The sequence below is a fragment of the Lynx canadensis genome, chromosome C2 (assembly GCF_007474595.2).
Source record: "Lynx canadensis isolate LIC74 chromosome C2, mLynCan4.pri.v2, whole genome shotgun sequence".
NCBI lineage: Eukaryota > Metazoa > Chordata > Mammalia > Carnivora > Felidae > Lynx > Lynx canadensis.
The window spans coordinates 99,944,747-99,958,564 of record NC_044311.2 but is presented as its reverse complement, the minus strand read 5'-3'; the positions used below and the strand labels follow the sequence as shown (position 1 = coordinate 99,958,564).

General features: G+C 40.4%; 1 protein-coding gene across 1 annotated transcript in view; it reads right to left on the bottom strand.

Annotated features, from left to right (window-relative positions):
- Positions 1-2,576: 2,576 nt before the first annotated feature.
- Positions 2,577-13,818, bottom strand: part of CCDC80 (coiled-coil domain containing 80) — a 35,744-nt gene continuing 24,502 nt past the window's right edge. The window contains 4 exon segments of the mRNA XM_030330547.1: positions 2,577-3,101; positions 4,643-4,723; positions 7,183-7,286; positions 12,864-13,012. Of these exon segments, the coding sequence (XP_030186407.1) occupies positions 2,755-3,101; positions 4,643-4,723; positions 7,183-7,286; positions 12,864-13,012 (681 nt within the window). The 3' untranslated portion in view covers positions 2,577-2,754.

Sequence of the window (13,818 nt, the reverse complement as noted above, 5' to 3'; positions counted from 1 at the left end):
AACTTCAATATTAACCATACTCCAGAAAATGAGACCAGCTGGGTTCTACAGATTCTACTGTGTCTGTGCCTGTAGCAGGGGAAGGATTTCTCTGCTGAATTAATATTCACCTCAGAGCCTTGGGATTTCTCCAGTGAAAAACAATTCCTGGAAGTTTAGGGAAGAAATATAACAAACAGTAGCTTTGTCTTCCTCAGAGTCTTCCGGATTTCCCTAACTCTACTGGGTGCTTTTCTTTCTAAATACCATAATTCTATAATAATTCTCAAAAACTATATTGTCTTTGTTGCTGTTATTTGGAATGAAGTGCTTTTATGAAAACAAAACCAAACAAAACCAAACAAAAAACAACACCCAGATTTCAAACAACCTGATCTATATGCCCTGAAGACAGAGATTCAGGATACCAAATTCTCTAATCCTCGCATTTACTGAAATGTACTTTGTGTTTTTCCAGATTATGGGATTCGAGGACATTTACCAACAGCGTCTTCCTCTACACGTGGCTCAGTCCCTTTGCTGAGCTATGGCTTATTCTACCACACTCCAAATGATGATTCATGGCTTCTTGGCCTGTGCACAAAAGGAAAAAGTTTAGATACATTGCTAATTGTTATTTCAGTGCCAGTGAAAGATAATCTCAGGTAATGAGAAAAGCGTTGTCTTTCTTTGGTTGTGGAAGCTAGAACTTTATTAATATTATTATATAAGTAAATTGTCTATTATTCTTATCTACTTAGTTTCCTCGGGAGCTGAATCTCCCTCGTTGCTATATTTCCTGAAATTGGCACTATGTGGACCCCTTACTTAGAATTTGTCCCTATGTAATTTCAGAAGCAATGGCAAAGACACCCATTTTTATTGGGGATTTTAAACTGTCCATCACCTTGGCAAAAATTTAAGAGCAATTACATAATCCTGCTTCTCCCACCTGCCCACTTCAAGCAGCTGGTATATACTGTTCTAAAGGGAGAGAGGAAGTGGGGCACCCGGGTGGCTCAGTAGGTTGAGCGTCCGACTTCAGCTCAGGTCATGATCTCATGGTTCATGAGTTTGAGCCCCGCTTCAGGCTCTGTGCTGACAGCTCAGAGCCTGGAGCCTGCTTCCAATTCTGTGTTTCCCCTCTCTCTCTGTCCCTCCCCTGCTCATGCTCTGTGTGTGTCTCTCTCTCAAACAAGGAATACACAATAATAAATAAATAAATAAATAAATGGAGAGAGGAAGAAAGCTCTTCACCATGGGAGAGGGGTGGAGGTGGAAACATAATTTACACAGTAAGAGAACTGTGTTCTAAAGTCACTTGAGCTGCCTGGGCCTCAGTTGCCTGTAAAACAAGTAAGAATGAATGGGATCTTCATGGAGAATGAAGGGCAAAACAAGTAATTTCTCAAGTTCATTGAGGTACAAATTCTACTGTTACAATATAATTATTAATAACCGAGTCCAGATGATGTAAAGACAGATTTGTGCAAATAGGCACAGATAAATGAATAGCAAATATTCACATGCGGCTTGAATGCAGTTATTAATATCTATGCTCATTAGAGTTAACAACCAATACTAAGATGATTTGCAGGATTAGTCATTAATAACAGTGGCAAAAAAAAAAAAAAATAAGCATCCCCACTACTGATAGAGGCTGGAGCTGTTAGGATGCTAAATGCCTGGGAATTGGACTGACTACCTCAAGGCAAGTTCATAGATCTTAGTTAGTACTATTGTATTTGTTGAAAAAGAAAAAGTAGAAAAGAAGGAGGGGAAAGAGGGTAGGAGGAAGAGAGGATATTTAGTTTGAATTGCCATATCTAAAAAACAAATGCTCTTTTTCAAAGATAGAGAATCTATTTTTCACCCCAGCTACACTTGTATCCGTTTTAACTTAGTAACATTTTTCTCTGAAAACAGAAAGAACCCTTGGGTATAATCTTCTTTGTAATTTTCTTATATGAGATGCCACTATGGTAATAGACCCCTTAACAAGTAAGTACAGGGGTGTCAGGTGTGAGGGGGTCAAGGTTTTCCATGCCAGGAATTCACGGCATCTGCTAAAACTCTGGAAGTATCATGTCTGGCTGCCGTGCCAGATTCTGGTGGTGATTCAGGGATTGCTTTTCCTGGCCCTCTCATCTATTTCTGAAAAGACAATAAGAGAAACAGGGCAGGAAATGGCTCTGATAGCAAAGCTGGGTTTGGTGCATTTCCTGGCTTTGGTGGCCAATATCATTGGACTCCTGTGGTATCAAGCTTTATGAAAGAAACTAACAATAGGAAGCAGGGCCATCTCAATCATTTTTAGACTGACATTTCCAAAAGTGTTAAGAAGCTATTTCCTCTGTTACATGTGATCAGATGTTTCCTGAAAACATCTGTGCTGTGGTCCTTAATTTTCTTTAACAATCAGTTTTACTTGCCAATTAATACTTTTAAAAAGTAAATAAGAGGTATTAATACTTTTATATAGAATTATGTGTTCCAAATAATGTCTATCATGTAAGAAAAGGGAAGTGTCCGTTCAGCACCAGGTCCCCTCCAGTTAGAGAAACAAACAATTCTTTTAAACATCTTTATGATTTAAGGTTTCAATAACAACTCACAAGTAGGCAAAAGTTTGCTATTTATTTAATCTTGGAAGAACACAGAAAGAAAAAGGCAGGGAATGTAGGCAGTGTGGAAGAACTCCTTTGCAAAGCTGGCCACTTGTGGCTTTAACAGCTGCAGGGGAAACTGGCTGGGGCCACGGTTACGTGTTTCTGTTCAGTAAGGATAGCCATGGTGGTAACTCTCATGATGACGGTGGTCATCCTGGTAACCATCCTGGTATCCTTGGTGGTAGCTATGGTAACCGTAGCCTGCGTACTCATCTTCTGGGCAGCGCATCCCCAGTGATTGCTGAATGGCCATTTCCTGTCTCCGGAGTTGCATCGAATCGATTAAATCATACACAATCACCATGGACCACATTGGGGAAGGATACCAGGATTTGACATTTCCATCTTTTCCAACTAGAAGCATGGAGAAGTACTCCGGGCTCACTTGAAAATAGTTACGGATGTCTTTCACCAAATGGGCTGATATGTCTTCTCGCTCCACAACAGAACTCCCTAGAAGAGGGTTAAAAAAGTTGTTAGTGGATTGAAAAGTCACCACTCAAGCAAACATCTAAATGAGAAGAAATCACTATGAGAATAGACAGAGGACACATGAGTCTATTCCCTTTGGTTCAAAATCCAATTAAAGAAGGTTGCCGGGGTTTTCCACTAGAAATTAAATGTCCCTAATGTTCTGCAACATTATTAGCATCAAACTTTAGGACACATGATGTCTCTTTTATAGGAATGTTACAAAATATAAAACCAGTCCTCTAATTTAATTCTGGCAAGATCAACTTCTTTCAAGTTTGTCATGAACAAAGATTATATTGTTTGTATTACTAAGTTTATTACCAATTAGCTTAGTTACTTCTTTGCAAGTATGGATTTCCTTTTGATACTGTGGTTTTTATAACAAAAAGCTTATTTTCTTGTCAGAGGGGGAAAATACCAATTATATAAGATGTGAATAAATGTATTTAAACTATTATGGTCAGTGAAAAGCAGAGGGGGAATGGGGAGGGTGCTGAGGCTTTCTGGGCCAAGGACTTTATGCACATTATCTCATGTGAATAGCTTGATCTTGGAAAGAAGAACTGATTTGCTTTCTGAAAACTTTAATCGTAGTTATTTATTTTATTTTTTTTTTTACAGCGTTTCTGAGCCTTTCAAGCATTTATCCTCATGTGCTGAGAGGGAATCAGTAAGATATGACCCATGTGCCTCATAAAATTATTGTGGGAATTAAATGAGATTACATAGATAAAAATGCTTTGTAAATCATAAAGTCCTATACAGAGAGAAAGCATTATTCTAGTCAAGAAAATGGATATTTTTACTGTCATTTTTGAATTATTTTATATTAAGAACAATATTAGTGAGTGCACTCTACTTCCTGTGTGCACACGTGCACACACAGGTGCATACACACTGAACTGCGTTCACCTTAGAGGCACACCCACTGCTTGCATATAGTTTAATATAATTTAATAGAACTTAAAATTTTTTATTTTTTTAAAGTTTTTTTTAATGGTTTTATTTATTTCTGAGACAGAGACAGAGCATGAGCAGGGGAGGGGCAGAGAGAGAGGGGGAGACACAGAATCTGAAGGGGGCTCCAGGCTCTGAGCTGTCAGCACAGAGCTTGACGCGGGGCTCAAGCTCACAGATTGTGAGATCATGACCTGAGCTGAAGTCGGACCCCTAACCAACTGAGCCACCCAGGTGCCCCTAAAATTTTTAAATATTTATTTATTTACTGGAGAGAGAGAGAGAGAGAGAAAGAGAGAGAGAGAGACAGAGAGAGAGAGAGAGGGAGAGAGAGAGAGAGATAGAACACAAGCGGAGGAGGGGCAGAGAGAGAGGGAGACACAGAATCTGAAGCAGGCTCCAGGCTCTGAGCTGTCAGCACAGAGCCTAACGCAGGGCTCGAACTCATGGACTGCGAGATCAGGACCTGAACTGAAGTCGGACGCTGAACTGACTGAGCCACCCAGGCATCCCTAACAGAACTTAAAAGGAGTTCATACTGTTTTAAAATAACAGCACTTTACCGTTAATTGGGAACAGTTCTAAAACTCCCCCAATCTCCTCTCCAACCCCTAAAAGTTTCAGAATGGTTATGTGACGCAGACCTGAAAGAAAAAAGAAAGCCATAGAATTGGTAAATCATCTTTTACTTCCAAAGGACAACATCTGACAATTAGAAATTTCTACCTTAAAAACAATATAGAACATAACCTGATTAGGTAAAACAATTCATCTTTCCCCATAAAAAGTAATCAAATACTTTTAAAACCTTGAAAAAGACCAATTGCAGATTTAGGATTATCAACAGGGTCAGGTGTGGGTTGGTTTGCTTTGGTTTGTAGATTGAAACAAAAGAATCTGCTCTTAAACTGTGCTTCTATTAAATAACAAAACAAAAATGAAGCCATCAGAACATTAAAACGTCTGGGATAATCTGAGCCGATTAGCATTCTGGAAAAAGAGTCATTCCTGAAGTTTCAATACTCACACGGATAATTCAACTGTCTTAGAGAAAAGACTGCAGAACCCATGTATTGGGAGTGTCAGAGGAAGAGTTCTGGCTTCCTCGCACAGAAGTTTGTCAGCTTAAAGGGCAGTTTCTTATCGCTTATTTAGAGGATTCAAAGAGCTTAAGCAAGCACAGCTTGGCTTCCCACCCTCAGCTAAAGTTTCAGGAAAGGAGAGAAGGTCATGCCTTGGTAGCTTGTTGGAATTCTTTTGAAGATGAAGTACATGTGAAGGGGTTCAGGAGAGAAAACCTAGGAGGATAAGGGGGCTGTCAGTTCATCATATCAAGATTTCATGGTGTTAGACAAAATGTCAACCTTGTCAGGGTTGACTATGGGACTATGAATATGAATTTTGATGGTGCTTATTGTTCAGGGGAGAAAACTGAAAGCTGTCGGGGTAGGGCTGTTTTAAGGAGGAGCTAAAATTCAAGCAAAAGGCTATTCCTAAAAAAAAAAAGAAAGAAAAAAAAAAAGAGTTTGTGGTCTTTGCTCTTCTCCCAGAGAAGTGAAGCATTCTGTTCTGCATGTTGTTGAGTCATGTTTTCTAAAGGGAAGATCACGAATTTCATTATTCCCGGAAAATATGACTTGTTTACATTTCCTGTATATTACAAAAGGGTTTGCTTACACTAATGTGATTTAGGTTCTGTGTGCATAATAGATTAAAAATGAAACACCACCTAATAACTGCTCCAAAGATGTCTTTAGAAAATTAATAATCCACGATTTTATTTATATTCTTATTGTGAAGAGTCATTAACTGCTCTAAGAACTTCTGTCTTACCTAGCAACATTGGTGGTTCTAAATAATTTAAAATATGCTTAACAATACAAAAAAATCTTATATATTGTTATAAAATTTTAAATTATTTGATAATAGGAGTATACATAAAAATTCACGACTTTTCTAGTTGTTCTTACTATTATGAACTTGTTTTCTGCTTGTGTGTGTTATTATTTCACATCTTAAAATTGAAATGTATTTATAATTTCTAGGTACTGTGTTATAGCAGGGACCCAGGCTCTGTTAATGCTTTACAAAACCTACACCCCCATCTTCTTATAAATCAGGCACAGTTTTGTAACTAATAAATGATTCTTCTTCCTAACAGAAGTATCAAAATAATGCTGATTCATCTGTGTTCCAATTAGGAATTTTTAAAATCTGTGGCTCCTAGCTACTTTTCCACCCCTCTAACAACTGTTCAAATTCTTCCTCTGCAGAAGTGTATTTTAAATGAGACTTCAGTTGTGAGTTCCACTTTTGAAATTGCCCTTAGCTCCTTGGTTCACCATTGAACTTAGTAATAAGGTCTATGCATAATAACCATTCATTTTCCTTTCTGTATGTCCATATTCAAAATGATACTTTAGGTCACCAAGATAGTGATTTTGGTAAAGAAAGCAAATGTTACTTTTCGAAACACTAAGCAGTTCACTACAAAAAATAAACAAATAAATAATAAACTATGTTTCTCTTTGACCTACTTGTCTTAAAAATAAGATTCTGTTTAAGAGATCTTGCTGTCTTTGATGCCCAATTATAGATCAAAATCCTTTTTGAGGGAATGGCAATATAGTACAGTTTACTTCCATTAAAAATTAATTCTCAAAGCCATTCGTGTTTTTACAAAAGGCATTTCATCTATGGAGAAGTACCGCCCCCCCAATGTTTTTACCTAGGTATTATCTAAGTAAATGATGATACCTGAGGTTTATAATGTTGAGACAAGTTTTAACAAATCAAACAAGAAGGCACATAACACAGATCACTGGAAGTAAAACAGTAGTTATTTTCAAACACTTCAGTGAAGAATCCAAGGGGGGAAAATATTGAGAAAAAAAAAAAAGAAAGAAAGCAAAAAAAAAAACTCCAGTGGACTAAAGCTTGAGTCTGAAAGCAACTTTATACTCAACACAATTGAGTAAGTGTCTGGGAATCTCCAGTCTGGACTGAGGAATATTTGGATGATCTAAGCTTCTATGTTCCATTTTAGAATTGACCAGGAAGAGAGTGGTATGGGAAAACGGTGATGACGAAGCTTCCCACTCACCAAAATTGCAGGCCTGGCCACTGAGGGCCGAGAGCTGCTGTGAATAGGCCCAGTCTTCATCATTAGGGGCAGAGATCACCAGCAACCGCCTCCTCCATCGGAACCTGGAACAGACAGGAGGCCGTGATTACTGCTTCAAACAATAGAGGCTAGTGTAAGAAAGCAGACTCGCTTTGGCTGTCGGGTTTTCCTGTGCCCAGAATATAAAACACCGGCCCTTAGAAGTATCTCCTAGCTCATCAAAGTCAGTAAACTGCATTTCCACATTTCTTGCTCTCTTTCCGTTGTAACTTCACGGTCTGCTGACTGTGGCATTTGCAGGAAACATCAGGCGTGAGTCTGGCCACCGTGCCCGAAGAAGTCACTTCCGGAGACTCGGAGTTTTAGATGCAATGAGGACTGGCCCAAATCGTTATGTTATGTTGTAGCCACAGAAATAGGGAATCCAAAGAAAACTGAAGAAAACTCACAATCTAATAGAGTTTGCTCAGGCTTGGAGGGGGTTAAGAATCAAACGTATGGACTGGAAACAGAGTAGAAAAAAGAGAACTAAGTTTTAAGGCGGTGACAGTGACAGGAAGAAGGAAAGTGGCAAAGCGGTTCCAGGGGCCAAGGAGAATTCTTGGGAAAACAAAGCCCTGTGTGCCTTTCTCAGTAGCCAGTTGTTCTTCCAGAGGCAAATGCAAGTCCTAAAACACAGCCTACTCTCATTAGTAAGACCCAACATTATAGAGTCCTCTGTGAAGTGGGATGGGGCTACATCTCGAGCCTAGGACTGTAGCATATATAACAAACTTGCTGCTCCAACACAGTAGGGTAGTAGAAAGAGCTTTTGTCTTGTAACCTAGAAACCCGAGTTCATGTTTTGTCACTGCTACTTTTTGGGTTCCTTGAGCACATCGCTGAGTTCATCTGAGTCTCAGTTTTTCCTTATCTCTAGAATGAAAAATAGCATCAGCTTCAAAGAGGTATTATAAGACTTAAGCTAAAATCTGTCAGTGTAAGTTATTCATGTGATGACATGGGTATAGATGGTGGCTTAATCTGTGGGCTTCTTAGATGTAGACATTTGTCTGTTAATAGACCTTGGACGTTTGTCTCTCATGCCATATGATAACTTAGTCAATCCTCATGTTTGTGTATCATTTCACAGCTCACGTTCATCTATACTGACAACATTAGAGGTCAGTGAAGGTACAGCTTATTGTCTTCATTGTACAGATGACAAAATGGGGCTTAGAGAAATAACCTGCCTAACTAGTACATCTAAGAGGTGGTACCAAAATAAGATTTCTCTGACTCCCAGGCCAATGGTTTCCCTAGTTTATCCCCCTCAGAGATCCTGAGGCTTGGCTCCTACAGTCAGGGTCCCAAAGGGGATACGAAGGAGAGAGGGAATGCATCCCAGGGGCAACTGTATGGAGTTATCTCAAACTCCACCTTCACTGGAGGAGGGGTTTTGCTTTCTGCCTACTGTGCAGACCCCTGTGGGGTGTTAGTACACTCACTGAGCTGGAAGCCACTCGATTTTATTTGTGACTTCTCTCCCTATGCTCATTCTAGCCTCACAGTGAACATGAGAGTTTTCAACCCCGAAGAAAATGGCCTCTTGGGGGAAGAGTGGTTTGGGTGAATGAGAGAAAATGATAGTCTGATGAAATACAACCTCTGAATGGACGCCTGTAGGAAGGCTCGCCAAGAACTGCTTACTGTGACATTACATTTGCTTCCTCTGCTTGTTTCTCTTCAAAGGGAAAGAAAAACTAAAATCTCCACTGAGGATAGGGAGATGAGTGTATCTGGCACGGAGGAGGGGAGAGGAGTGTCTGAGATTGTCCGAGGTCTCCCGGGAAAGGGAACAGTGATCACAAACATGGTCTCCTGTACTCTCCCGGCTTCCTTAGGAGGCATGCCAGCCCAGCTCTGGCCCCCCAGCCAGCATCCAAACCAGGCCAGCCTTCCTGGCCTCACACAGAGCTGTAGGGTATCCTGGAAGGAGCTATTTTGGGTGAGGTATATTTTGGCTTGTTTACCTGTGTGCACCACTGAATGCTGTCCTGATTGGACGGGGACAGGATCTGAGACTCCCTGTCGCAGACAGAACCAGGCAAAGGTCATTCCCCCTAAGTAATGATTCTTTCTCCCACGGATCTTCACATTGAGACACAAGACTCCAGCTCACAACAATGAAGGAAATAACTTCCAAAGGATGTAACAAGAGATGTCAGTGTGGCCCAGATCCTTATTTCGGGCAAATAGTTTTTCTGTCACTTTAACTTATCAGTAAATAAAAATTCTATGAGCTGTGTGTGTGTTTACTTCCCTTAACTGGCATTCCCAGATTAGTGTGCATTTGCCAGTCTTTGGGGCTTCTGTCTCAGAGGAACGTAATTATAGCCTGAACCAGAGGAGTGTCACTAAAGACCAGACTGGCTTTAGAGTCTGGTCAGCTGAAACCAGGCTGTATAGACTCACCAACAACTCAGCAAATTTGAAGGAAAATTCCCATTTGGATACTCATTTATTTATAGAACTGCTATATAATTTTTTTTTTTCCTTCAGTTCTCTTTGCCTGGGTTTCAATCCTGAGGTGTTTACTAAATTTCCTCCTACCTCTTCCTTCATGACAAAATTCTCTAACTAGCAGCTGATTAACTGGTCCCAATACTAATAGCCGGCATTTATCGATTACTTACTTTGTACTAGGTCATGGGCCATTGTTGTGAATTTACTTTTCACAACTCTTAGGAATAAATACGTTTCTTATCTGCCTTTCGCAAACGAGAAAACTAAAGCCTGGAGAAGTTAAGTAATCAGCCCAAGGTCACACAGTCAATAAATGAAGAAACCAGGAATCAAACTCAGGGCTGTCTGACTCAAACCTTTAGGATATACACAACTCCACATTAATTTTTAAGATCAATGATAATCATCAGCACAGTGATTTCATGAGTTGTGACCACAAATCATGCATAGCTACAGGACATCTAAATTATAATCATATCCATCCTGAGTATCCACAACAGATGCATGTTCCTAAAATAGTACGGAATATGAAAGCCCGTAAGGTTCTGACATTAGAAAGGAGATACATTTACACATCACAGTGCCCTAACCAGTACAAAAGACTTTAGAGGCAAAATGTGGGGACAAGTCTTAAAAATCAAAGATATGCCAAATTCAAGTCAGTTATCAACTGGAATGAGCACTGCAAGCTTCGGGTGTGAGCAAAATTGAGATAATGTCAAGCTTTCCCTGTCATGTTTTGAAACCCATGACATGGTGATTATAAAAAAGGCAGCCTGCCTGGGGATGGTAAGAAAAATCAGGATGTCTGTAGCTGCAGCTCTCAGAGCTGGCCCAAATCCTTGGTTATAAATAACATCAATGGACTGGGTGGTAACTGCCTGCTGTAGAGGTTGGGCAACCTGAGTTTACGAGGTTGGTTCAGCAGGTATGCATCTTATAGTCCTGGAAGATTTAGAATTAAGAAGAGCAAGTTTTCAAAGAATCAATCATAGTGATAATTTATACTTCTAAGAACGATCCTGGTCTTCTTTATATACACAATATATGTACTTGTGAAACTTAAGAGAATTTGGCCTAATAAAATGACAACCTTGAAACTTTAAATTAGAATTTATAATTGAGTAATTGGTTTAGATGTGTGGTTTTAAGTGATTGGAACACCTGAGAAACTCTAGATTCACTGTATTTACAAGATTAGCTAATTAAACTTATGGATCATTAAAGTACTCAGAAAGATTTTGTTTGTTTATTTCAACAACTCAAAAATATATATTAAATATAAAATGCCCGTTTGAAATAATAAAATTGTTTAATTATTGAGTTTGTAAGCCAGATCAAACATTATTCAAAGCCCTGTAAAAGTGATGGCTAAAATTTGCTAGGTTGTAAATAGAATAATAAGATTAAAAGCCTAACTTAAAAGTTTAAGAGAGAGCTAAGGAAGAAAGCAAGGGAAGGAAGGGGTAGGGGAGAACGGGGGAAGGAAGGTAAAGGAAGAAAAACACCTCAAGGGCAACAATAAGCTTTGACCATCCATCTTCTAAGTCACTGCCATAGAGAGGGATGACCTTGGATCAGAAGTTGATGTTTCAGTGCCCCCAAGACTAGACAAGGAGCCACCTGTCAGGTGGAGAGTTAGAGCCCTTTCTCAGCTAAGAGAGTGGACTGAAGACTGGGTTGAGCCTCAAGTCCTTATAAAGTCAGGCACCTTCCATCTCCATTCCAGATGCTTGCATTGCACTGAAAATTGGGATGAAGGAAGAACCTCAGGTTACTTTCAGCTCTGAAATCCTGTGGTTTTAGGGATATCTCTCTTCACTTCAAACTCTGGGCTCCTGGGTCCAAGACTAAAAATAATTCACATTATATTTTCAAAAGGAGTATTCAAAAAGAATACGGGCCTTGGGTGGCGCCGTGAGTCCCAGAGCTGACACTAGCTGGGTGATGACCGAAAGTTAGTTACTTGATCTCTGTCAGCCTCAGTTGTCCCCTCTACAACTCAACAATAGTTACAGTATTCAGCTCATAGGATTGTTGTAAAGATTAAACTTGGGAAGGTGAAGTGCTTGGCACAGAGGTGAGCATACGAAAAGTGATCCCAGAAACCCTGGGATGGAGTCAGGGCCATAGAGGCAACATAGCTGGTAAACTGCAGACCCCACACTTGGATGAACAGTAAGTCCTGTGCTCTTTACACATCATGAGGTTATCTTTTAAGAGACCCAAGCCTCCTGAATCTAGAGGAGTTCAGATTATCTACCTACTTACTAAACAGAGAATCCTTGATTCTCCAACTCACACATAGAGAACATGCTTTATAGACACAAGTAAGGAAGTTCACAGCCTCCAAGTTAATGAGCCTTCAAGTAAGTTCTTGCTCCATTTCTGGAGCGTCTTCGCCACACAGTACAGCTGGGCAGGGGTGGGGGGGGGTGTTGGGGAGGGGAGATGTTACACGGAGATCTCTGTGCATTTATTTGCTGTAGGTGGAACTTCTGTAGTTTTGCATCTCCTAGGGCCCCAAAGGCCCTGTAGAATTTCCATCCAGCATGGGGGAAGGGATGGAGAAGGGAGGAAGTGGAGCAATTTTTTTTAACAGTCTTCTCTGTGTATTTACTGAAGTTTCCCTACAATGGTTTTCAATAAACCCTCCTCCCCAGGGAATCAGGGAGCTGGGTAAAGAGCATTTCTCCTTCTAGAGGGGCTTTTATTGTTTTCTGCAGAGCTGGAAGGAAGCAGAAAATCAAGCAGAGTGTTCCAAATCCTGTTTGAAACCAGAAGGGCCTAATAAATAAATATGTAAAATAAAAATGCAGTATATAAAGCCCTCCAAATTCACTGATGGAATAAATTAACCCTCACAGGTCAGAATTATTTATTCTGTGCCAAGAAAGAAGCAGAAAAGAGAGAAAAGGCCTATCCAAAGCCACCAAATCAACATTCAAGCTTGGAGCTGACCCCAGTCAACCTTGTGACCAGAGCCCTTTTGACAGGAAAAGACTAAGTCCAGTGGCCAGAGGGCCATGAGGTACACGGACCTTTCAGCTGGGCAGGTCTGCACACACATCTACTTTGTGTTTCCTTAGCCTTTTCATTAACTCACTCAGAACACATCCCCACCTGCCTCCTCAGGGACTCCAAAGGTGAGGTACCTGGACAGGAAGTTCTCCAATGACTGCTTCTTGTCTTCCTTGCAAACAATGCCCTCCTTCTTCTGCTTTTCCATATCTTTGATTCGGGACTGGAATGTATCGATCAAATCGAACACAGACTTCATTGCTATGGGTACCTCGTAGTATTGCTGTTTAAGAAAGAATAGAAAGCATATAATGTTTAAGGGTGTTTCTTCCCTCTGCTCAGAGGATAGAGGGCCTGGGAAAATTCAGGGAAGCGCTGGAGAAATCAGAGTCTCGAGGGTTCATTGATTTACACATCCTCCTCTGCAAAAATACCTCTGCTGATGTTTTGGGGTTCAGAATCCATGAAGCAACTGTCCCTTATGTTTAATGAGAATTTCTTAACTGCATGCCTTTTATGGGAAAGGCTCCATGACTTCCTTATCACACATATCCTAGGCTCACTTCCCTACCTCTGGGACTACACTGGTTCCTGTTCGCTACACAAGTGAGGAGAAGGTGAGAAGTGCTGTAATTGACACGGAAATGGAATAACCTGTTGGAATATCTGACTTGAACTATCAGGGTAATTTTCCACCAGAAGGAGCACCGTTCTTTGGCCATCAGGAATCTAGATAAACTCTTTGTGATTCCCAGAGGCTGTTTTATTGAGCAAGCATCACTTAAAATTAGACCATGTTTCTATGTGTATCCTTAGGAAAAAAGTTGGAATCCACCTTAAAGATAATGCAATTCAGTTTCCTGGATCAGAGCTTCCTGCACTTATAACAGCAACCTAAGATGGATTTGATGGCTGGCTGAGCATTGCCAGCATAAACTACAGGGAAGTCTGGACATGGCTTGGAGATATGCCCCCAGTGGGAATTCAGTAAGCTAGAATGTAAAAGCTGGCAGAGACCTTTGGGCCCATCCAGTTCAGCCCCTCACGTTATAGGTGGGGCAATGCAAGTGAGGAATGCATTAAAGAAGG